Source organism: Hetaerina americana, unplaced genomic scaffold (genome assembly GCF_022747635.1).
Source record: "Hetaerina americana unplaced genomic scaffold, ioHetAmer1.1.p SCAF_32, whole genome shotgun sequence".
Lineage (NCBI taxonomy): Eukaryota > Metazoa > Arthropoda > Insecta > Odonata > Calopterygidae > Hetaerina > Hetaerina americana.
This window is the reverse complement of record NW_027286897.1, coordinates 1474232-1499770: the sequence shown is the minus strand read 5'-3', so window position 1 is coordinate 1499770 and position 25539 is coordinate 1474232. Positions and strand designations below refer to the sequence as shown.

The window sequence follows — 25539 nt, the reverse complement described above, 5'->3', positions numbered from 1 at the left end:
GGTCTTTGAAGTTATTTAAGTTCTCTCATTGCAGTTCATTCTGGTAAAAATCATATGTGTGTTGAAATGACTACCATACTTTATGCCATATAATGATTGCTGAATTCCTTTCATGTTTCTTATGGTCATATCATACATTTGAATTTGCCATGGTGATGATTTATCAAATCATTACTCAGAACTAGTAAATTGGCAAATGATGAAGTGACTGTGGAAAAAATTATGGACATTTAAGAATTTTGAAATAATTGAGTAATTTGTAATATGATGGCTATATCATCTATTGCATAAAACAAGAATATTTCTTTTCCAGGTAATCAAAGACAAAAAACAAGAGTACCTAAGATATAAGGCTGAAAAGGAAAACCAAACCCAAGATGAATCTAATAAGGAAAGAAGTAAGAATACATAAATTATTTAAAAAACCATAAACACAGTAATCAACCCAAAGGTTATTTTGTTAGGTTTTGGTAGAGTTTACTCATGTACTAAGCCCAATGATGTGTGAAATTCACTTATCGGGTTGAGGGGGCCAGTTCCTTTCCCTGTGCCACTCATGGTTTCCCTGAAAGATCTGGTACCCGAAAAATCACATAGCTGGAGTGGAGCTGAGGGTGCCCCAGAGAGGCTTGCCCAGGAATCGAACCCATGCCCTCCAGTCAATAGTCCAGCACTACCCCTGGGCTACTGCAACCCACACATTAATTATTACCATCCAATAATGAGCTTACATAAATATCTTTGAATACAATTTTTTCTCCTTCAAGAAGTTTCTGTAGGTGACAGAGAAATGTGCCATTACACATTCCATTAACTAATACAATAAGGATTTTTGCCAAACTTTATACATATAAATGTAACTCTTGAGTGGGGAAAAATTATTTTTATGTACATTATTATAGTTGGTATCTACACAGAGATGCCTAATTTAAGGGGTTAAAGTGAATTAACCACGTCAAATATTCTCCCTGCCGATATTTATTATGACAAGTAGCAATGAATGAACCAGATCCACTACAGCAGCCATTCCAAGATGAGAACAAACCAGTCCCTCTGACTTCTATGGTGTTTGGCTTATTTTCTTCTTAACTCGTAAAAGTTAAATTACTAATAAATTACCAAGTACAGTCTAGATATTAACCAATATAGGCTGTAAAAAATCAACTATCAGGTGAATCATGATGTTTCAGTGGCTTATGTTTTCCATCATGAGGTCCCAGGTTCAAATTTCATGTGTGACCAAATTTTTCAACAATATCCTTATCCCTACAAAGGGTACTACATGGGGAGCACTTCAAGTGGAGCACACTATCCAATGAATAGGACATGAGACTGTGGACTCTTGGTGCCTTTCATTAAGAGTAGGCTAATGCTGTGTTTCTCTCTACCTTTCCTCCAGTTCCTGAATATCATACCTCTACTATGTTACTCACCTATTTCTAATAGTGCAAATTACCTCATTAATGGCATGAACTAAATACTATCAGTCTGACAACCTGGAGATCAAATTTTTCAACAAGTTGTCAAGCAAAGCTTGTTCAGTAAGTATTAAAAATATTAATGAGGAACGACAGAATGCCAATTCATTGTATATTATTTTATAGATGGGTAGTATTATTTTTTTTATTTCTGCTTGCATGCACTTCTTCATCCTTGGTGACATGTTAATTAATGTGCTGGCCTGACAACATTCACATGATATCATCAAAATCCATGGCATGTATGAATAAAGATTATTATTACTACTTAAGCTGATGAAGCAGTGAAATTAATTCTGACAGGTCAAAATCTGTGGCTAGTCGCAAATGATGTTCAGCAACTACTGATTTTTGAAAATATTTGAGTCAGACATACCTTTTGTGTTCCTTGATGTTTGAGGTACATGTGCAACATGTCTCTCAAACATAAACTTCAGCACATTTGCAGGGGGATTCGATTAATCACTGCTGGCATGAGACCAAGACACTCTTGCCCTGCCATATTAAGGGGTCTTAACTCTAACAAGCTGGTACCCTATTTTGGCTGGTAGTGTATGGATGGTGTCGATGCTACATTGAATCCAAGAGAGTGCAGTTTTTAATCATCCTATTGTATACAGAATACCACAAATAGAGCATTTTATCAACATTTATTCTGTTAAAGAGATTATAATTATTATTTGCAACTTTAGAAAAGAAAGTAAAAGCATTTCTGGAGCTACTAATTGAATCATCAGAGGAGAAGAATGCACTAACAGATCAAGAAATCAGGGAAGAAGTAGACACCTTCATGTTTGAGGTAAGCATTAACTTTTCTAATGATGGGTAGAATAGTGCTGTGTTTCTTAAAATTGCTGTATCCATGTGTATAATGAGTTATACCTTTCACACTAAAAAAACAGTGTTTTCTAAGTATAGCTAGGGTGTACTCTTGCCAAAATTAAATTGCCAATGATATATGTTAATTACTTAATATTTTATATTAAAATGCTGTAAATTTTCTGTGCTCGTCTCAATTTCTCTTGTTTAACTGTAATTGTGGATATAACTTGGTACTCACACATGAAACAACATTGAAAGCTTATACTACAATTTCTATGATTTCAGGGTCATGACACAACCTCAATGGCAATTTGTTGGACTATTTTTATGCTGGCCAATCACCCAGAGATACAGGTATGAACTTTGGCATATGAAACATTCTCATTTAAACCAGATAGGTATGATAGTTGGCTTCTGATCAGAATGGCTTCAGTTTAAAATCTGGTTGATGCCTCTGAACAGCAGTTCCTAATATTCAATCTTCCTGGAATCAATGGCAGCACAGAGAAAAAATCGGTACCCTTCTTTCTATGTATCAAATTCTCGTGCTATATATAACTCCTTGTGAGTTGGAATACTACTCGCTACTCTCACCCTTAAAACCAACGTTAGTCAGTTTAACTGGTGCCTGAATACTATGTTTATAAGCTTAAGAGTTAAAAACATTATTTGAGCATTCCACCAAGAGATAAAATCAATTAATAATTACAAAATTGTTATCAATCTATTCTATTTTGCATGCAAAGATCACAGTCGAATCGGTACACACTTTGTGCCGGTTAGACTGAGCATTGTTTAGTAAAAAGCTCAGTTTTAAACATATTTGATGAATCTTTTATCAAAATTTTAAATTTCCTACATATTCAAAGAATGTAATAATAAGGCAAAATCATCTCGATTAATAACATAAGAGAAATCAGGGACAAATTAAGAATTAACACTGAGTGTAAAGAAACATGATCTGATTTACTTTGTCATATCAGATTAGGATCCTTGATAAAAATCTTCTAAAATTTTATTTTCATTAATTTATCATAATAATCTTTAGGGACCAAAAAGTAGAATCTTATAAATGGCTTATTATTAATTATTATTATTTCTAACTTCTGTAACCCAGCTCTACACAGTTGCCCAAAATGACAGTCCTTGCGCACTTCATTAATGTATTATTATAAATATTATTATTAGTTATTCTACCAAAGTAAACATAACAATTCTTCTAGATAATTCTGACACACCAGTTTAATATGTTTTTCCATACTTAAGATCTACATAAAATGGTTTCTTGTCCTTGAAAACAGTAGTTTCACATTTAATCAAAATCATGCATATTTTCAAGCTGAAATATATGAAAAAATGTCATGATACTTTTCAATTATCTCGTTCTAGCAAAAAGTGTGGGAGGAGATAGAAGCTAAGTTCAGAGAACATGCTGATGCTGCAGTACAAGGCTCAATTGCATCCAGTGCAAAGATATACAATGACTTGCTCCTTCTTGAGAGATGCATTAAAGAGACACTACGGATATATCCCAGCGTACCTTTCATTTCACGTGTCCTCACTGAAGATTTTAAAATGGGTAAGTGCAAATAACAATGTACATGCATGGCGGAGGCCTGCAGAATGTAGGATTTTTATTATGGACACAGAAAATTTCACTAAATAAAAACAATTATTTTATACTGATCACAAAGATCAGAAAATCAAAGAAATTCTACATTTTCACTTAATGTGACATCAACTACATCCACCAATGTTGAGATAATGCTGTAGCTCAGATAATACTGATTTAAGAATTAAAAACTCGAGTTAAAAAGTCTAACATATGTTAGTTTAAAATTAGAATGGGAGTCTCTTGGGTGTGGGGACCACTCATATTACTAGATACAAGAATACTTGTATATATATAGATATTTCTTGTACTTGAAAAGTCTTGTATTGCCTTTTACAAAGGTGCAAATATACTTCATTTACTAAGTAACCTAGAGCCCAGACAACATTAATAGGTCAATCAATATTTAAACATTTTCCCAAAATAATGTTTCAATGTGAAAGAAAAGTTACAGGTGACATTTGTCAATAGAACTACTGAAGTAATAAAAAAGAGTCGAATAATAAATTGAGATGGGTGATAAATAAAACATAAGAAGCATAGCGGAAGATGCAGTGAGGGAATATGGAAAGTTTGCAGAGGAAGGGTGAAATTTCTCGCTTTATATTCTCTAATTTTCCTGTCCTCCACATAGCCCTAACATTCCATGTTCCTATTCTAACTAAGTTGGACTTCTCCTTCCACATCTTCTGTGTAAAGTGCTTTGCAATTGTTTCATGAGATAACAACCGTGGAAGCCTTGCCCCTCCTGCTACCAGCCACGATACACGGCCAATTTGGCCGAGTCCGATAGTTGTCAAGATTCCTTTAAAGGTCCAAAATATATTCATACATATATAGATATAAGGAAAAGATATTGGAACAAACAAGGTTAGTGGGGAAGGTGGAAGGGTGTGGACCACGATCAGAAATAACTTCCTTCACTGCGACTTGAACTTTGGGACTTCAACTTTCCAGGCCATTGCTTTACCATTTAAGCTATATAGCAAAGGTAATACCACTGAAATGCACAGGGGTTTATGCAAGGTTTTTCCTTTGTGATTTTTCTATCCATTTTCCTTGCATCTATTTTGTGTAAATATTTTTAATATATTCATTTTATATACCTGGGGAGGGGATATCAACAACTAGAACACATGGGAGTCATGGAGTTTACACTAAATATATCTATCGTACACATAACATACATGGTATAATATTTTTCTCTTTTCAGAAAACTATCTAATACCTTCAGATGCAATGGTGAATATTGTCATCAGCGGAATCCACATGAACCCAAAGGTTTTTCCAAATCCAGACACTTTCGACCCTGACAGATTTCTCCCTGAAGCCATCAAGACGAGGCACCCTTATGCCTATGTACCCTTCTCAGCAGGACCCAGGAACTGTATTGGTATGTTAGCATTTTGGATGCGTCATAATTAGTTCATCAGTCAAGTTTGCCCAGAATGTGGCATGGCCTTGAAGTACATGATTATTCTACTGGAGCTCATGATGATTCCAAGAAACTGCGGGAGATGCTGCGATAGTAACTTTTAGCCGAGTCATCCACTAAATGTTGCATTGTCATGATAATTAAAAAAATATTAATGCGGTCCTTGGACACTAAATCAGTAGCCATTATTACCCAAGAGTAAAAAACAAAGGCTTACACATTAGAGTGACCCTATTAAGTTAATTTTTCCTGTGATTTGGAAATTTCAACAGGGCATTATCCCATTTGGTGACCATCCAGAGTACAGCAACAATTGATTTTTTTAATTTTTAAACCAGGCAGCTATACATACTAAAAAATCAAATTTAATTTAAGTGAACATTTAAGAATCAAAAAATTAAAAATTAATTTTTGAATCAAATCTGATGTGAGGATTTCATTGAATTTCTTCTCTGTTCCGGAGTGGTTCAAAAACAGCAGTAAGCAATTTATTTAAAAAAATAAAAAGGTATGTCACTTAGATCACATAATCTAGAAAAGACTTTTTAAAATGTTACCTATGCTGGAAATAATGACGACTTGATCCATAATATTATAATAATATTTATTGGTCCCAGGACTTCACAAAGTAAAATATAGGAATGGTCGGAGAGCTAACAATCAGCTGCTTCAGTGTTCTGAAGACTCCAGAAACTCTTCCACACTATGTTTACATTTTTGTTTTTCATAGAAGTGATTCAAATTTATTAAAACCTCAATACTCGTTTAATAAATATATAAATAAATACATAAATATTTAACACCAAATGCCCTAAAAAAAGGACACCCATTAGGCCAGATTCCATTAAAAATGTTAAAACTCTATTTAAAAAGTTAGGGTCATCCCCTAAAATATTAATGAAATCACCCCTTACTTAAAAGTCTCTGGCCCTTTGACATTTATTGCACTGGGTTAAAATATGATTCACCATCAGGGGCAGGTCACAAACATCACAGCGAGGAGATGGAGTTTGATCAATCATCGAACCAGGGCCCTCTGGGTGGGAAACCAATATGCTAGCCACCCAAGACACCTAGTTTATCCCAATCCCCAAACATAATGAAGCTGATGGAAATCACAAAAGGCTGTTTTTTAAAGGGCAAGGATAAGGAATAAATAATATATCCAATTCTATGTGCCCTTAAGAGTTCTTTGAATGCTAAGTATCAAGACCAAGTTTTACTAGTGGATCCTGATATATGGGTAGAGAGGAGATATATGAAAGTAAATCCATAGCATACTATATTAATTTAGCATGACAAATGACAATGCTGAGAAGATTGTAAGATTGATTCAACACTGCAAGGAGTATGCTTCACCAAAAGAAATAATCAAAATCAATGCTTTCTGATTTTGATTGGTGGTAGCAGGAAATGCAGTTTAAAAAGGAGATGACAATTTAGAAGTTTAATTTGAAATTTTGTCCTAGGGCAAAATTCAAAAATAAAATAGTTTTTTCCAGTGAAATTTGTAGTCTTTACATTTTTGTATGTCTTCTTTTTCCATTATTTTTAATGATTTCTGTGAATATTTACAATTTGAGGTGCACTCCTGTAATAATACATACTCTGTCATTGCGATAAGAATCAATTAAATTCTATACTTATGAACATATTATTAGTCAAATGATCAATATTTTTATCACCCACACTACTTTTTAAACTTCAGTATAGAAAAATGAGTACAAGAATTAAACTTTTCATTAGACTACAGCTTTTTAATTACTTCTAAAAGTAAACTTTATGGCTTTAGGCTTCGCTTTATGGGAGAAAAAAGGGTGCAACGAATGCTATGTAAAGGTGTGTATCTTCAGACAAATTTCAATTTGAATTTCCCGCCATATCATAGTTCCACCGGAGGTTGCAATTGAAGTTCTTGAAAACTATAGGCATCTAGTAAACAGTCATAACCTCAAAATGGCCAAGATGTTATGCACAAGTGCGGAGTCCAATCGAAGAGCCGCTATTATTGAAAATGTTCGCGCTGGGCATTTGCCCAGTGAAATAGTTTGATTCTTCAGGTACTCCAGATCAACTGTTTACTCTATTGTGGTTAAGCATAATGCTTTGGAGAAGTCTGGGGAAGGTTTTGCTAACCCGGCGAGAAAACCTCAATCGAGAAATCGCTCAGGTGCTGATTTCAGAGGAATTTTGCATTTTTTTGTGGATTTGCAAATTTCGAAGAATGTCGTAAAACCCTGGAGGGAAACTGTGGCCTTGGGGAGACAATATGTCTTTCAAAATGACAATGTACCAGCTCATATGAGTCATTTCATCCAAAACTGGCCCTCATAACAATCACATGTTCTGGTCAAAGGAGTTCTGGCCCCTGAACAGCCCGGACTTGAACCCCCTCGACTAGTATGTTTGCAGCATAGTCGAAAGAGTTACCGATAAGACGAGGCACTCTAATGTCACATCTCTATACACCCCTATCGTAGCAGCATTCGAGAATATGGACAGCACCATTTTAAAAAGTGCGTGCAATCGATTCAGGACAAGATTGGAGGAGGTCATCGCAACCGAAGGGGGTTACATTGAATAATGTTACTCTTGACGGATTCCATTACTTGTATGTAAAAGGATTTTCATTTGTATTTTTTTAAAATAAATTTGCTATTAAACAAAAGTTTCATTTGCCCGGATTTAACTGCTGTACCTTGTATGCATTCAAAATATCAGAATGAACCATGTACTTTTCCACAGAAATTTTATTGGCACAAATTATAAATACATAATGATGCACTATCATGTAAATGTGTTGTACCAATAAAAATTCTCTAGAAAAGAACAAGTACGGTGTTCCTTCTGATGTTATGGCTTCTTAAAATCACTTATGGATGATTTTTAAACACACCCTGAGAAGACATTGAGGGAAGCACTATAGCTAGCTGGGACTTCTCAATGCAAGTTTGATAAAACACTTCAATGTGAGTAGTGGCCATTAAAAATTTGCAAAAAATTCACAGCTGCCCAGTAAACCTCTAAGTGGGGCATTGAATCAATAAAATTTCGAAATGATGGGTAGAAGAATCACCATAATTAGCAAAAATTCAACCAAAAAAATGGCATGTATACTTGGGTGACTCTAAATTGCCTGTAAGAATTCTCCACTCATAAGAGAGTAGACTTCATCAAAATTAACTGAATATATTCTGTATTTTCTAATCGTGTGTAATATGACAGAGCTTGAAAATATAATTTATAATAAATTTTTGATACCATTACCACGGGAGAGAATATATTACCTCTACCATTGTCAGTTGTATTATAGCATTAAAAATGTTTGATTTGAAAGTTAAGATGTTACACATACCCATTTTTATTAGATAGTTACTATTTAAGGCAGGTTTAGGATGAGCACACACTGAACAACAATTGAGATTCTACCTTCTTTCATTCTATCTAACATGCCCATCATTGCTTTTTCCTTCCTCATTTGCCTAATACTTCCCCCTTATCCAGTCTTCCAATCCCATTGCCAATCAAAATGCTCAGAATCCACTTTTCCTGTCTTCTTTGGATTTCTCCCAACAATTCTCTCTCCTTCCTCATCATATCTAGTATTTCTTCACTTGTTATACCCTCTGTCAATTTTACTTTTTTGATCCTTCTTTACAATCACCATCTCAAAAACCTGTAATCCACTAATAATGTTGCCTCTGGCCATGTTTCCTCACCATATAGAACCACTCTCCATATTTAAAGTTTGCACAAGCTGTTTCTTTTCATCCTTAGTCAGTGTCCCTGCCATCAATTCCCTCCTTCTTGTGAAAGCTTCTTTGCCTAATGCAATTCTTCTTCCTAGGTCCCTACTACTTTGACTATTGTGGTCCAAAACATTCCATGATAGATAAACTGTTCCACCTGCTCTAGTTAATGAACTCCTGTTTTAATATTTGGTTGAACTTTCATTTTTCCCAAAAACTTCATAACTTTGTTTTGCTCCCATTGATTATCATTACATACCTGTCGCACTAACTTTATAATTCCAAAAATGTATCTTAAAGTATCTATTTTAAATACAAATCAATGAAGTAATTTTCAGAATTCAATTTGAAGCATCAAAACCAAATTATTCTTTGTCTTTTGAAACTGAATCCTGAACAATCAGACAAAAATATGAAGATGCATTAATATTGCTTTGTGACTTGCAGGACAAAGATTTGCTATGCTGGAAGTTAAAGCTGTGCTGTGTTCAATACTTCTTCAATATAAGCTGATTGCTGTGGACACGCCAAAAGATATTTCCTTCATGCATGATCTTGTGTTAAGACCATGCAATGGTATAAAGATTAAGCTGGAAAAGAGGTGATGAGTTTGAAGAATGTGGAAATGACTTGGTGAAACTTTTGAGAAGATAATTGGCAAATGTGTGCATGTACTTGTTTCAAAACAAAATGCAAAGTAAAAGCTTTGAATTATGATGTTGTCTATGTAAGATTTTCATTTACCTAGGGCTTGGAAAATCACCTCTGGGGATGTGGTATGAATTTTAAGGATACCACACTTGACTACATATCTTTAAAAAGCAATTTATTGAGTTTAATATACCAGCTGGTTAATGTACTGGCTCATTGCCCTGAGTCCCCAAGATCAAAGCCAACGCTTGGTAGGATTTTTCAGCAGCATCCTGATTAGTAGTTAGCATGCTATGTGGAGAGTACTTCAAACGAAGTACACCATCCATCAAATGGGATGTTAAAATGTGGACTTTAGGTGCCTCAGAGTAGAGTAATGCCAATGATGAGTTTCTCTTAACCCTTCCTCCTTTCCCCTGAATGTCTGCCACTATCACTGCCTACTAGTTTCTTTGAGCACATGATTGAAGGCAAAATAATACCTGTAGTTTTAATGAAAATCACAATTAACCCTCACTAATAAATGTTAACATGTACCAAAGTTATGTTATATCACACCTTTTAATAAAATGGAGTGAAAACACTATTATTGGATCACATAATATGGCAATAATCAAATTTGCATATGCTTTATCACTTCCTTAAACATTTCATGACAGTGGATATATGATGAGAAAAGTGACAAATATTTATTTCATAAATAATCTCAACCGCCTACACCAGAATAAGCAGATATGGATTATACTTAGTAAATACCATATTTTCTGACCCACAAGACACACTGGCCCATAAGATGCACAGTGATTTTTCAGGTTAGAACTAAAAAAAAGTTACTTAGATTAGACATAAAAAATCAGTGTATTCCGATGTTAACACCAAATACAAGGAAAATTGAATAGTTACATTAAAAAATTAGTAGCTACACATATTTCAACATTGAATCATTGTACAAGCCCAGAAATCTGTTATCACTGGACCTTTAAATTCAAAATCCTTTCCCATTTCATCAAAATGCCTTTTCCGGGCCCATCAAATGCCTTTTCCGGGCCCATCAAAATACCTTTCAGCTAATAAATGAAAAAGAAACACTTTGTTTCAATCCACCACTTTATTACAGGTACGACTAGTTTCGACGCTACGGCGTCATCCTCAGGTACCTTGGATGGCGGGTCATCCAAGGTACCTGAGGATGACGCCGTAGCGTCGAAACTAGTCGTACCTGTAATAAAGTGGTGGATTGAAACAAAGTGTTTCTTTTTCATTTATTAAAATGAACTTCCACAAAGTTGAGGCTGAAACTATTGAACCTTTCAGCTACCTTGTTTCCGTTTTCTGAAGCATAATTCACAAATGCAAGTTTAAATGCAATACTAAATATAGTGGATAAAGGCAAGGCAATAAAAGCATCTTACAAGTGAGAAGAGGGAGTAGTATTAAGAGAATTTGACCTTAGGTAATGGTTTAGTCCAGTTTCATTGGGGTAATCCTGTAACAAGCAAATGGAACAATATCTTCAGTTGACCATATTCATAATTTGAAAACAAGCCTGAGCATTTTCAGCCCCGAGGCAGCTTGTTTTCAAGAGAGATTTTATACTTGAGTTGGACAACCCTAATTGGTGGGAAAATCTTTTTAAATAATAATTAATTAAATATTGCAGAAGAATACATTCCTGTAGTCATTAACATGTGCTAACCAGCACCCCTTTTGATGATCCTAATAGGTGAGCAAGTGTATTCAAATAATAATAATAGCTATTAGAATTATTAAAGCTAAAAGGAGCAATTAAGAAAATATGGGTAATGTAAGTAATGCCAACAGGTTGGAAATACACCCATTCCACAAAAAGAGAGATAAAACTGATGTTTAACAACTGGGAATATTCCTTTCCCCTGCTGCACACAAAATTTTCCCTGAGGTGCAAAGATAGTCTGGGGATTCACTTAGATGAGCAACAATGAAAGTACCAAGTAGGGTTCAGATAAGGGAGATATTTTTAAAGGACATCTTATACCTTAAATTTATGATCAGGAATAGAAAAATGAGAGCAAAAAAACTTTTTACATTTGTTGATTTTCGACAGGCTATAACACTATCAACAGAGAATGCCATTTAACAACTTGTAAATCTTCAGAGGCAACAACAAATTTAATTTCAATCAAGAGGCTAACCTTAAGAATGGCAAAATAAAAATTATGAGAACTTTGAAAATCTTTCCAAAATTAAAACATGAATGAGGAAAAGGGATGGATTGTCCCCTTTAGTCTTCTGGAAAATATTGTGAAAGAGTGGATAAAAGAAGAGAGGAAAAATGAATCAAGAAAATAAAACTTAGGAAATACATTAAAGATCTATCAACACACATAAATATCTTAAGGTAGAGATAGAATAAGCAGGGTTACAAATACCTGTTGAGAAACAGAATACAAAGAAACTATGTCATGAAATCCAAGTATTTAGCATGAATTATCCAGTAAAATACACTAGAAAAAGAGGTAAACCTAGCAAAGGCAAGGCAAATGGAAACGGCTTAACATCTAACAAACAACACATATGTAAAGCAATACATATCCCAGCCTTGTGGAAAAATCTAAGTCTGTCACACTTGCAATAAACAAGTGGTGTACAGACAACCTTCTAGACTTAAATGTAAATAAAAGTAAAATAGTATACTTTACACGCAATAAGAACGTGTCAGATGATCTGCTGGTAAAAATCAATGACCTATCAATTGAGCGTGTGACAGAATGCAAATTTCTAGGTATTTCTCTATGTGCAAATATTTCTTGGGATACTCATGTAAAAGCCCTTCAACACAAGCTCAGTTCAACTTGCTACTTATTAAGACACCTGTATGAAACTACAAGTAAAACTGTACTACTCAATATGTACTATGGGGAAATTTATTCAAATATAACCTACAGTATAATATTATGGGGATCAGCTGCTATTTCTCAAACCATCTTTAAAATGCAAAAGAAAGCTATTAGAATCATCACCAGGAAACCTCACAATGCTCCATCAAGGCCTATTTTCCGTGAATTAAATTTGCTACCACTCCCATGCATCTACATTATGTTTTTAATTCTATATATAAAAAATAACATCGGCAACTATTCTCTTAACTCTGCCTATCATCATCATTACACCAGAGGCAGGAATGACTTCCATTATGGGAATATAAGAACTAAAGCATTAAAATTAGGACTCAATGAAATGGGCATCAGATTATATAACAAACTACCCAAAAGTATCAAGGATACAAAAGGAACTGCTGCATTCAGGCATAAATTAAAAAGATATCTACAGCGCAATATGTTTCCCTCGGTTGATGAATATCTCAACAATATTCCCAACCAGTAAGTTCATACTTTTAGTTTCTAGCAATGGTCATGGTCTGATTCATGTTAATGATCAATGATTTTTCTGAATTTGATATTGCATGTGCATGTTACAGCTAATGTTCATGGGTTTGTACCAAACATTTATGTAACTATGAGCATCATTTCTTTTATGTATCTTAACTGAGCCTGTGTCTTTGCTCCTTTTTGACGTGCCTTATATCATGTACATACACCACCCACCTGGTATTTTTGTATTGTGATCTCTGGGCAAATAAAAAGTAATAATAATAATAAAATATCTATAAATGTGGAAGTGGGACATTCAAATACAGTGATAAATCCAGGAAGCCTTCAAGCATCAAAATACACAGAGACATTTAGAACAAAAAGAAAAAATGCCTAATAATTTTGTGATATATTAGCGAGTTTAATTACCTTTATTCATAAATAGCATGAAACTTTAGTGATAATCTAGATAAGAACAATGTTCACTCTCACTAAAAATGTGAGAGGGCCGCCGGTTTGAAAAATAGGACGTTCAGTGGTCCGAGTCCAAATGTTTGAGAGAATATAATCTTGTGCAGGCTTCTGTAGGACCTAAACCGATGTGATTAAGGTCATCAGTTGGTGAAAACTGATTATACGCAACCAAATTCGTAATAGAAATGTACTATAAATTTTCGGTCTCATGATAAGATGATATCAGGAAGAAAACATTGAAATATAGAAAAGCAATCCAAAACAAACATTATAATTACATCAAGTAATTAGGATACCTTTAAATAAAGTTTTTAGGTCTAACCTTCGACAAGATGAGTTAGCATGTTGAAAATAACAAAATTTTTAGGGCAATTAATACCGAAAAAATAGATCAATTTAGTCTGATCATGCTGAATCAACTTGAGGCCAACTGTTTCGTGGAAGGAGAAAAGTGATGCGAATGTACACAGACATACTTAGTCATGTTCTAGCCGTGCCATAATTATCTTTCCAATTTAATAATTGACAACAAATTCATGATACGTACTTAAAGAAAGGAAGGCTAAACAGTAGTCTTTTACACATATTGCGTTGCTTTCTTACCCAAGGAAATAATGCTCGCTTCAATATAACCGCCTGTGAATGCAATTCGCAGAGGTAACTTATTCTGTTACAATCGCAAATTCGTGGACCTATCGACGCAATGGATCGATACCAGAACGATCGCATTGCGATGTCAACAAGCCGCTTCATTGAACACATTGGAAAACATTGAATACTTTTGAAGTATTGATTTAATTATTAATATTCCTTTGACATTTGGTCCATATTATTGGCAGAATCCAATTAAACCTCACAATTTCCGTCGTATAATTGTGAAGGCCATGGATTTAAAATGCTTAAGTTTGTCACAAGCTCAAGAATCTTTTTTCCAATTAATGACTAAAATTGAAAGTCAAGAGAAAATACATTTCTTAAATTGGATTCACGCGAATTGGCTGAAAGGTGGGGGTGTGGAAATTGTTAATAAATAACCTAGACAGCTTTCTTAGAAGTCTTTTATTTTTGTGAATACAAAGTTATGAGGCACATTGGTTTTCAGGTGATATGTTAATGTCTGAAGATTCTCGTGAAGAAAAGTTAAAATGCATAGCTTCAGATATAAGAAGTGCGATACCTCCCGAAGCTATACTTGCAAGTGAAAATATTTGTTTTCCAAAGACTGGGGAGGTATAGACTTATTTATTTTACACTCAGTCTCTCTGTTAATTCTATCTACCATTTATAGGTAGATTTTAGATGGATCCTTTTAAGCTGTGACACCGCAGGTATAACCTACGGTGTCATATTTTTTAGAATGATGTATCGAAAATAAAAAAATAAGCGTGTTAAATAAGTATATGCAATACCATACACATTTATAAGGCAGTTTCTTTTTTCAGAATTCTCTCTTGGATCCAAGATTTACGGTTCATGTGGATGGGTTCTTGTATGATGATGACCTCATTGATGAACTATGTGAAAATGGAGAAATGTCAAGAAACTACTGTCTAAGTTGTGGTTCGCAACGTACGAAACCCTTAAGTGAGTGAAAGACTGATAAAAATGAGAACGTTCGTGTTGGCCTCTTAGTAACTTGTTTATTTTAGCTTTCATATCTCATTCGGCGTCGAGAGAGAGGTTGCTGTATATTTTCACCGCTCTCCTTGGCCCATTAAATGAAAAAGTAATTCTCGATGTGGGCTCTCGTCTAGGTGCAATCTTGTATGGGGTGAGTACCTGTAAAGTAGAGTTAACGATATTTGTAACTCTCGCCTTTGCATACCTACCCAATTGAAATGAAATACCATGGTTGTAGAAATAACTGAAATCCCAATGTGGCTTCATAATGGTCATAGAATTAATGGAAACTTTTTTTTTATTTTGAAGAGTAATTGATAGCATATACCAATCCATAAGTTTTCCACTTCTAGCATAATGGAATCTTTTGATTAATTACCAATGATAACCAATCTTATTCCGAAAGTGGTGGCCCAGGAAGCTCTTTATGGAAGAAATTATTCAAAGCAAACGATTTTTTACATAATAACAGTAGTGGAAGTTGAGTTGACCCATGGAGGAAATTGAGAAAAGCACCTACCTCCCCTTCCTCGCGGTATATGATATGGCATTAATAAGCTTATTTTCTATGTAACCTAAAATAATCAGCCTGTCGCTGCATTGAATATTCCAAAGATTGATACACATTGATAACAGCATCCTTGTGTAGTCGAGGTTACTCACCAGTAACTCTTTCTTAAAGTAATGCTTATGAGTAAAAAGTTCAGTGTACTTACTTGGCATTCGGTTGTCGAATACTTCCCATTTATGGTTTGGTTGGAAAAGCTCACTGATATTAGAATACTGACTGTTTAAGGTTGCGCAGCTATGATCAGGGAAGCTAAAATGATCATCTGGGTGAAAGATCCAGTACAAATACTAACTAAACTATGTTAATTTGCTACAAGAAAGACAGCATGTGCCAAATGTTTGAAAACTTGGATTTACATACAAATTGGAATGCATAAATGTGTCATTGTCTCATTTTTTACAATTAGAAAATTTGCTATAAATTAATGGAGGTGTCCATAATAGTGTCTCATAGCTAGTTTGGGGAAAGAAATTTTATGCATAGATGTCCATTTTGCTTCACCATGTTCTTACAGTACTAGGTTATAGGTCTAACTAAAGTTATAAGAAAATAAAATTAGAATGCGTCATAGAGAACATGCCAGGAAATATTTGACGAGCTCCCTTGGGAGTGTGATATACATGTTTGAACGATAGCGGAAAGAGTGTCAACCATTTAATCTTGGCTAGCACTCTTTTGGGAATAAACAATTGTATAGTAATATTATGCATATTTCCAAATGTATACTGATAGATTTATGGGTTTATAAAAAATATTGAATGATTTACTTCTCCTATTATTCCATGTGTTCATCAAATTAGTTTGAAGCTTCGTTCTCTTCCACCCAAATATTTATGAATTCCGAAATGAATATTATTCAGCCAAATGTGTATGTTTTTCAGGCATTGGAATGATCAGTTGGTTGATTTCTCATTATGATGAAAACATGAGACTAGTAGACATAACTAGTCTTTATATATTATAAGGCAAGAAGGTACCTTTTCAAAATGTGATATATTTTATAATGAAGGGTCATTATTTTTATAGGCATATCTATATTCCAGTTCTCCAAAAATAGTAGGAATTGAAATAAATAAGGAGCTTTGTGAGCTGCAGAGAAGAATAGTGGAAAAGTATAGTTTTCAGGTAATGGCACACTGCTTATTCTAATTGCACAAGGGTTTCTGTGATAAGTAAATTTATCCCTGATGAATTTTTGCTTCTCTTTAAGGATCGGGTTGAAGTAATTGAAGGAAACCTTTTGGATTACAGTGGTATTGTAAATACTGCTGATGTCATTATCCTCAACAATGTTTTTGAGTTTTTTGTGCCACAAGAAACTCAAACACTAATGTGGAATTTTCTGAAGTGTCACATAAAGCGTAGTGCCCTTCTTGTAACATCACCTGCTTTACATGTCTCTCTCCTGAATTTGAAGGCAAGTAGCACGAGGATGTGAAATGTTCTTTCTTCATTCTATTTCTTTGAATTCTAGTTATATTTTAACAATAGGTATCTGGAGTTTTTTTGTTGGATGTTCATAACGTTTTACAAATCCTTCCTTGCATGACTCTATAAGGATGAAGCTGGATTATCAGAATTGGGTCAATGGGTTAAAGAGTTACCACCTTGCAATCCAGATGCCCTCGGGATAGAAAACATGCAAACAGAAATTGAAAATGTACAATTATATCAAGTAATGTGAGATATTTCTCATTAAACATGTTTTCCAATATTAATGTTCTTGTCTCACGGTGTGTGCTTTATTCTACCTATCCCAACTTCACATTAAAAAAGTCCAGTAACTTAGACGTATTACAATCTTGGGTGACATTAAATGCTTTTTTTTTATGGCAAAATACTTAGAATCTTTAAAATTAGATAGAAGATAAGTTGTTACCACCAACAGGGCACCCATATATTAAGTAGTAGCTAAGAGAAAATGCATCACCCAATGCATAACTAATGGGTGGAATGATATAGTTCATTCTTGAGAGACTGTCTCTTGGAAGATTTATTCTGTGATATAAGAACCGACAGCAAAGCATGTAGTTTTAAATCCCCAAAATGCTTTTTGTGGTAAGTTAAAAAGGGCTATCAAATTTAATCAAAAGGCAATAGTCCTCCTCAAGACTGTGGAAATCACTCAACATTCAATGCCGGATGTTGTCCCTGACATTTCTTACAAAGAAAATTTCATGTTGAAATTTTTATAATATCTTCAGGTATATAGGTAGGAATGTTCTCATACATAGATATTTAAACACAGTAAGTTAACCAATGAACTAACCTAATTTTTTAACCATTTGACATGAGCAATATTATAAAGAAATATTTTTTTATTAATGTACATCCTCACTGATGTCTACACAGAAAATCTCAATGGGGGAATTTGGCCAAAAAATTTGTTCTGTATTATCACAAATAAGACAATATTCTTATGAGCCATCAGTGTTTCTGCATCAGCTGTTGTTTGGAGTTAAAATTTCATGAGAAATTGATAAATATACCACGAAAATGCACTATCTGAGATAGACTGAATCTGCATTTTGTTTTAATATTTGGTCAAGTGGTTTCTACTCTAGCACATCCAGAAGAGCAAACATTTTAAAAGATGTACAATTTGCATATTATCTAATGCTTTCTCTTATAGGAGAATCTCTCTCTCTCTCTCTTTGATATTGCTCATTGATTACACATATGGCCCACTACTATGCCTTGCTACTACTTCCCTATCTACTTGACAAAATTTTTCAGTTTATCAGGAAGTGCCAAAACATTAGTATCCTCTTCCTGCATTCCCTATTCCATGCTACATGTCATGAGCTAAACCATTTTGTACAGAGTATTTTAGCACATACTAGTAATAACAGGGAATGAGTGGTTTGGGATGTCAGAATTGAAGTTTCAAATTGTTTGTTAATGATTTCTTGGTTAATCAGGTCAAGAGTTTGCAAAACATCAGTGCTAACATACCTGAACCTTTGGACTGGAAAAGTACTTCCAGTCCAAATGTTCAGTACTCCAACTGATAGTTTTGAATTCAATTTTCAGATGTTTTGTATAGTGTAACATGCGACATGCTGTGATGTCTTTTGATTGTACATGGTTGGCGTGGATTTATAAAGGACAATGAAGCAAAGTTGTGAATATGACAATGGTATAGTGTTAACTTGCCATGCATATTAAAATTTCTACAGGATTCCTCAATTTGAATTTATGCTTTTCCTATCACTTTACAAATAAAATCCAGGAGAAACTGGATTCATGGTCAACCTTTCTGATGATCTGGGACCCAGGGGGATTCATTAGGCCTATGATGATGGCATACGTAATAAGCAATCATGGTGCTTACCATGTATTCCTGAGTAATAATGAAAGTCAATGAAAATAAGCTGCATTTAATATTTAATAATAATAGGGAGTAGATACATAGATATCATTTATTGCCATTTAGCAGGCTTCATTTTTCCTTCCATAAACCTAACTTCCAGACGAAGTGAACAAGCACCATAGGGTTTATCAGGCTGAAATCCTTGCCCAAGTCTAAAGGAAGGCAATTATCAAATACTGCATTAGGAAACTACAAAAACATTTCTACATACACAATATACAAGTTGGTTCAATTTTGAAACCATGCCACTAGCAGCTGTTTAATAGTTTTATTTTTACAATTCCAATGGAAAATTTACATATATGCCACCAAGTTAAAGATAGGTTACCTTAGTATGCATTGAGGGAGCCAAATAGTTGAAGATCCTTGTTGCGTGAAATGGTAAAAAAAAACCACAAGTCAATATCATGCTGATTACCATTCAGCAAAGTGGGAAAACATTATGTTCAATAGAAGTTGCTTTACAGAAACTATTGTATAAAGCTGATTCCACTAAAAGACAAAAATTATATTGTACAAAATTCACTTGAGCCTCAACTTTAAGACATTTGATAAAAATATATAAATAAATTAATTTAACTTTTTATACAGAATATTAAGTGATATGACAGGTTACTCCAATTTCCCCTGAGTAGTCAAGCCTTCAGATTGGTCAATATGATGAGCATATTATCCGTGTCCTTTACTGGCCAAAAATCAACTGAAAGCAAGAAGCAAAATCATGGAATTAATACATTAAATAAGGTATTACAGGCATTATAATCTCCTGTCAAAATCAATATTACTATATCTAAAAGCTGGATTGCTTCCACCATCTGCTTGCTCTGTGAAATAAAAGTTAGCAGCAATTTTGTGTTCCAAAATGGTGAGAAAGTAATTTTTGTAACATGAAGTAAGCTTTCATTGAAGAGCTGCAAATAAGCAACTAGCCAGCATGAATTTAGATGACATGACTGCTAAATGATCATGATTCATAATTTTCCAAAATAATTTTTGCCTTTACTATGTGGTAAGTGCATCATCTTTTATGTAAAAATTTCAGAGTGCAAAAATTATTTGCACAGACTGGGATTTAAAACCCTGGCTCATTTTATCAAAAGAGACACGAAAAAGATTATTTTGGGACAAAGTGTGTATGGTAATGCATTGGGGAATCCTTGTTCTCTTAATGTCTTTGGAAATTCACAGCATGAGAGGATACCTCAGTAGCTAAACTGGCTGATGCATTTGGCTGAATCTCGGGGGCTGTGCATTTGAATCCCAGTCTAAGTGCACTGATTTTTGCCCTATAACATTCTTACATTTTTGTGACTACTTGTAAGTGACTCCATGAGAGTTAATGGTGCCCCTTTTCCTATAGTTTTTCACAAGGTGCTCAATATATGCATGGGATTAAAGTGACACATGAATCCAAAGAACAATATCACCAAAATATCGAGATTAAATCAAAAATTTTGAGATTTACACAACAGCATAGCAGAAGGGAGAGTGATGCTGACAATTATGTAAGATGCTGAGTAATTAAATCTCATTTTGATACATTAAAAGTAAAAAAGTGCATATTTTCATGCAGAGGATTATAGTCACCCCTCCTATGGTTGTTACCCTTGCTGCTTTGCATGATATAAATTCAGTATTATTGGAATGCATTATCCCCTCTTTTGTCTGGTGTGTGGGGCCCACTTCAGGAGTTTTTCTTTCAAGAATTAAGAGATCAGAAAAATATAATGACAGCAATGGATTAGAAGAAGAGTACAATGCAAGTAAATGCCCCGTTAGTCTTTTGAAGTTGTTCCTCCACCACCACCAATTCTGTATTTGCCAGGACTAATACTCAGATCTCTTTCCATCATTGTTTCTTGGGATAGTTAATTGAGATGGCTTCCCATTGCTTTCCTCAATATTGATTTTAATAATAATAATATGTATTTATCGGGGTAAGATTGAGACTAAAGAGTCCCTTCTAACATCTAACTGCTCATCATCTACATGTATAATTAAGTCAAAAATCATGACAGCAAAGAGTCTAGAAATTTTTAGTTACAGGTAAATACAAAATAAAATATATTGAAAAATAATACTTCCAGTAAATACAATAAAGACTACATTTAATGTCACAGCATCACTCAGATTACCACTGCATTGGGGTCAGATGCCTTTGCAGCCACTTCTCTGAGTAACAGATGCTGGGTAGATTACCCTCCATCTGTCTCAAACCCTTTGACCTGTCTGACATGGGTAACCCTACCAGAATCTATTATCATCACTCCCACCAGCACAGCTCTAGTGGTAATCAGAAAAACAAGCCCTTCCACTACATTGAGGTTGTGATCCACAGAGTTTATAAATGCAAATAAAATAACAATTTTACTTACACCCTAAATAAGATTGTAGTGAACTTGAGCATAAAGATCTGAAGTTTAAATGGTTCTTAATAATTGCTTATCCTAATAGTGCAACATATACAAAAGTAAAACTACATTTTTAGATTACATTTGGCCGATGTAAAAGCTGATATAAAAGACAATCATAGAAGATAAAGCTTTTATTACTCAATTAAGACTGTTCGAGTACCACGTGATTAGGGGAAAAATATAAGCACAAGAAAAGCATTAGAGTACCCTTTGTAAATAATACTAGACAAACCTTTAGTGATATATTTTCTCTTCACCTAGGTCATATTTTAATATGATTTCATGTAAAAGGAGGCATGGTTGTCCAGTGGGTCAAGCACTGAACTGCTGAATGGACAGCCACAATTTGATTCCTGGTAATGCCCAAAGGCATTACTGGGAATCAAATCGTGGCTGAGCAGCAGGGCAGGTGCCCTTCAGCTTTACTCTAGCCATATGAATTTGTGGGTACCTAATCTTCCTAGTAAACCACAGGTGGCCAGGGAAAGAACTGGACCTCCTACCTGATGCATGAATTTCACATGCAAATGGGTCAGGATATTCAAAACCAAAACTTATCCTAGTGAATTTAGAATATTTTTATATATTTCAAAAAGTTTTTAAAATTTGCCAATAACACAGCGTTTTTATACCATGTTAACCACTTCAACTCTACTGGTTTTATTTTTGTGCAAAGAGAGTATTTGAAGCTAATTTTCAGAACTTGAGGCAGTTTTCAAGATTTACAAGATATTGTGCATATGAACTTTAAAATAAATTTCATCAGCATTAGGTATTTCAATTTTCTGTCACAGAAATTGAATTAAGAATTTTACCACAATTAAGGTAAGAGTTGACTTAAATGAAATCTATACCATTTGTAAATTAGTAAATAGCTGTTAAAAATACAACTTGACAAATAAATGAATTATTTAAACATGAAATGTAAATGCCACTGATAACTTCACAACATCAATCATGATCCTATCAAATTCCCAAGAAAGAATGATATTTTACATTTAAAAAATGAAAAATTAGTCAACGCTACAGTTTAGCAATGCAGCATTTTGCAAATTACACATCGAATGCAGCCAAAACCAACACTTTCAAACCACCTGCCACAGTATAGAAAATTGGCAATCTTAAAATCTATAAAAATTATGATTAAGTAATGCAGACAAGCAACATTGATTTCAATGTTCACAATTTCATAAATCTAAAGAAAGTTAATAATAAGACCAGAGATATTTCTAATATTCTAACACCACCCAATTTTCCCTTGAAAGGCAAAATTGCATTGTACTACACTTTCCTGTGTGAAGAAGACATTTATTGATAGCCAATATGCCAGAAGTGAGGATAACTGAAGCACAATGTTCATATTATTTTAAATTTAATAATTTTCCTTAAATCGTCACAAAAATATTATCTTAAACTACCGGTAAGTAGTAGTAGTTTTAGGGGAGGCGACTGACAGCTAAGGTCATTTGCACCATTAGGAATAAATGGGAAAGAAAGGGCGGAGAGAAACCTGGCACCAGCATTAGCTTACTCTTGTCGAAAGGTGCCACAGGGTCTGCAGTTTAACATCCCATCCGATGGACGGAGTGCTCACTCTAAGTGCTCCCCGCAAAGCACCTCAAGTAGGGATCAGGATACCACTGAAAAATATTTGTTCCCAAGATTCGAACCCAGACCCTCTCAGATCTTAAACTAAGTTAAAGCCCAAAAAATGGGTATAATTATTCAAGAGGATTTAAATTTCCCCAACCACATAGATGAAGAGGAGGCAGAACAGTGACTTCTTCAGTATACTCGACTCCCAATAACTATAAAACCTCAATATTTCCCTCTGTCTCTCCAAGAGTTATCTCCAACCCTGCGACCTACTTGACATGGGTAACCCTACCAGAAGCAATAATCAATTCCCTTGCTAGTACAGTTATCTATGTGTTATCTGAAAGCTAAAGCCATAAGTAGATCTCAAGAATTCCAAAGATGAAACATGGGGTATGACCAAAATGCAACACGAAATGGCTACATTGAAATTCTGAAACTACAGGGCAAGTACAAGAGAGTGTGGAAGGGTAAAGTTTCTTTTTTACCCTCATACAAGAGAGTGGATAACTATAAGTGTGATTAATGTTTATGCTTCATTTTTCTCCCTTCAACCATTTCAAGGCTCAAGTCCATCGACCGATACATTGTCCTGCACTCCTCCAATGGATATTCAAATTTTCCACAATGTGAAGTCCGAAGTAGAGAAAAAATTGTAGTCTGTATTGCAGTGGTGAGGAAATGGTAAAGAGGCATAATATGCTCAGGTTTGACAAAAAGCTGATTCATGAGTGGTCTTAAATGTCATCATGCTTGTAGTATTGAATTGCTATATAATGCAATTTGTCACCAGGTAAAGTAATTTTGGATAAGACATCTTCTATGAGATTGCCACAATATATGTGATGTTATTTGGCAGGTGTAGTATTAGGGCACTGAAGAAAAACCTAATTGGTACTTTAGTATATCATTGATCAGGTTAAACAGACTATATATTGGAGGCAATGGCAGAAAAGCCGGAGATAAATTTTAAAGTACGGAAAAAGGTAACGCATCTATAAGCAAAATTTACTAGATAATAGCTAGGAGAGTGAAGGATGTGGCTGGTTAGTATCATGAAAGCGTCTATACTTAAATATCAAGAATTTGGTAATAAATGAGATGCAAACAAAGCCAAATGTAGAACTCAAGAATTCCAAAGATGAAAGATGGGGATGCGCAAAATACAAAACGTAATGGCTACATTGAAATTCTGAAACTACAGGTGTTGCATAAAAGAGTGGAAAGTGTATATGTGATTAATGTTTACGTTCCATTTGTTCTCTCTCTTCGCCGGAAAATGGAATGGTTAAGTTAGGTGAGACTACATGTCAAAAATATTAATTTTAAAAGTTATCAGATCTTTTCATTACATAATTCGTCGGGGTATAATTCATTTTGGAGCCATGTTTTCCCATAAAAAATATTTTTATGGATTAGCTTTAAGCTTAGATAGTCCTATGTGCTACCAAAGGCTAAGAGTAAGTTATACCTCTTCACAGTATTAGGTTGTAGCTTAATGGGTCCGTCATACGCAACCTCGGTACTGTAAGATGGATTGGACTCAGTCACAGTGGTCTTGGATGAACCTTCTGTCCATCCTCCCATTTCGAGGTCTTCAACTTTCTTCTCTTCCTCTTCCTGAAATTAACGAAGGAGTTTGATCACTGACGGGATTAATCACATTTCAAGAACCTAGCCTTTTAATCTGTTTACCTCAGCACACATTACTTCATATTCATCGATCTCATATTGATACTTTGGCGTTGTAATGCCAAAGAAATTAGCCAAGGATTCTCCAACATAGTCGACCACTTGTAATGTCTTCGAACCTGCATTGGCTGCCTGACTAAGTATCCAAGGACCCCATGACAGAGTAGACTACAAATGAAAAAGTAACTAGTTAATGACCATGGCAATAGTAATTCTAATAAACCAGCACACTCAATGATGCTCAACTCACAGGATCCACTGTTAGCGCACTACTGCCGTCTTGTTCGTCTGAAACAGCGTTACACTCTTCCAATGTGCCATCACAAAAGTGAAGTATTCTACGGGTTTTTCCAGCATCGTTGTCACCTTTGCCATTTGAAACGCTTTTAATCTGCAAAAATTAATGGTAGTATAAAAAACTGTCTCCAAAGGTCTTCCCACTTAAAAGATTACTTCTCATTTTGGAGGCGTACAGGAATCGGGATACTTTTATTATCCTGTTCGGAAATGTTTGAGAATTGTGGAAGATTTCCAGGCACCAAAGAACTCATTTTACAATATTTAAGGTCAAACAATAACCCTTTGCTTTCAAGGAAATTTATAACAACCACGCCCACTCTAGATGATGAAAGTCGACAACAATTCACAATGACAAACAGCCGCATTACGCTTTTCATTTGACTATTATATGATACATAGATA

The 25539-nt window shown here is 34.6% G+C and overlaps 3 protein-coding genes across 5 annotated transcripts in view; 2 read left to right on the top strand and 1 right to left on the bottom strand.

Moving 5' to 3' along the window:
• Positions 1-9822, top strand: part of LOC139691317 (cytochrome P450 4C1-like) — a 31910-nt gene extending 22088 nt beyond the window's left edge. Inside the window, exons 8-13 of the mRNA XM_071589081.1 lie at positions 314-398; positions 2171-2277; positions 2586-2654; positions 3690-3879; positions 5126-5305; positions 9544-9822. Coding sequence (XP_071445182.1) covers positions 314-398; positions 2171-2277; positions 2586-2654; positions 3690-3879; positions 5126-5305; positions 9544-9701 — 789 coding nt within the window. The 3' untranslated portion in view covers positions 9702-9822. The remainder of the gene's footprint in view (positions 1-313; positions 399-2170; positions 2278-2585; positions 2655-3689; positions 3880-5125; positions 5306-9543) is intronic.
• Positions 9823-14273: 4451 nt separating this feature from the next.
• LOC139691318 (uncharacterized) lies at positions 14274-17480 on the top strand. The gene is made up of 7 exons (XM_071589082.1): positions 14274-14576; positions 14674-14801; positions 15014-15155; positions 15221-15342; positions 16789-16887; positions 16973-17179; positions 17321-17480. The coding sequence occupies exons 1-7, from the start codon at positions 14456-14458 to the stop codon at positions 17444-17446; spliced, it is 945 nt and encodes a 314-aa protein (XP_071445183.1). The 5' UTR covers positions 14274-14455; the 3' UTR covers positions 17447-17480.
• On the bottom strand, positions 15265-25487 carry LOC139691319 (protein FAM177A1). Of its 3 annotated transcripts, none has more exons than XR_011701584.1 (6): positions 25311-25487; positions 25088-25228; positions 24841-25005; positions 24617-24765; positions 19464-19835; positions 15265-15350 (listed from the first exon to the last, which is right to left on the bottom strand). XR_011701584.1 is itself a non-coding variant. In XM_071589084.1 (6 exons), the coding sequence occupies exons 1-6, from the start codon at positions 25386-25388 to the stop codon at positions 19264-19266; spliced, it is 594 nt and encodes a 197-aa protein (XP_071445185.1). In that variant the 5' UTR covers positions 25389-25487; the 3' UTR covers positions 19133-19263. The 3 variants fall into 3 exon arrangements, 2 of the variants coding, with proteins under 2 accessions (XP_071445185.1, XP_071445186.1); XM_071589084.1 differs by lacking the exon at positions 15265-15350 and adding an exon at positions 19133-19287 and having other exon boundaries at positions 19464-19500; XM_071589085.1 differs by lacking the exon at positions 15265-15350 and having other exon boundaries at positions 19133-19835.
• Positions 25488-25539: the final 52 nt, after the last annotated feature.

Bases quoted from the DNA above. Each gene is read 5' to 3' on its own strand.
- LOC139691318 (XM_071589082.1), top strand. From the start codon at position 14,456: ATGGATTTAAAATGCTTAAGTTTGTCACAAGCTCAAGAATCTTTTTTC. The intron at 14,802-15,013 runs GTATAGACTTAT...TTCTTTTTTCAG, and splicing joins GTTTTCCAAAGACTGGGGAG to AATTCTCTCTTGGATCCAAG. The intron at 17,180-17,320 runs GCAAGTAGCACG...TGACTCTATAAG, and splicing joins TCTCTCTCCTGAATTTGAAG to GATGAAGCTGGATTATCAGA.
- LOC139691319 (XM_071589084.1), bottom strand. From the start codon at position 25,388: ATGAGTTCTTTGGTGCCTGGAAATCTTCCACAATTCTCAAACATTTCC. The intron at 25,006-25,087 runs GTGAGTTGAGCA...TTTCATTTGTAG, and splicing joins GTGCGCTAACAGTGGATCCT to TCTACTCTGTCATGGGGTCC. The intron at 19,501-24,616 runs GTATAACTTACT...TCACGCAACAAG, and splicing joins CAACCTAATACTGTGAAGAG to GATCTTCAACTATTTGGCTC.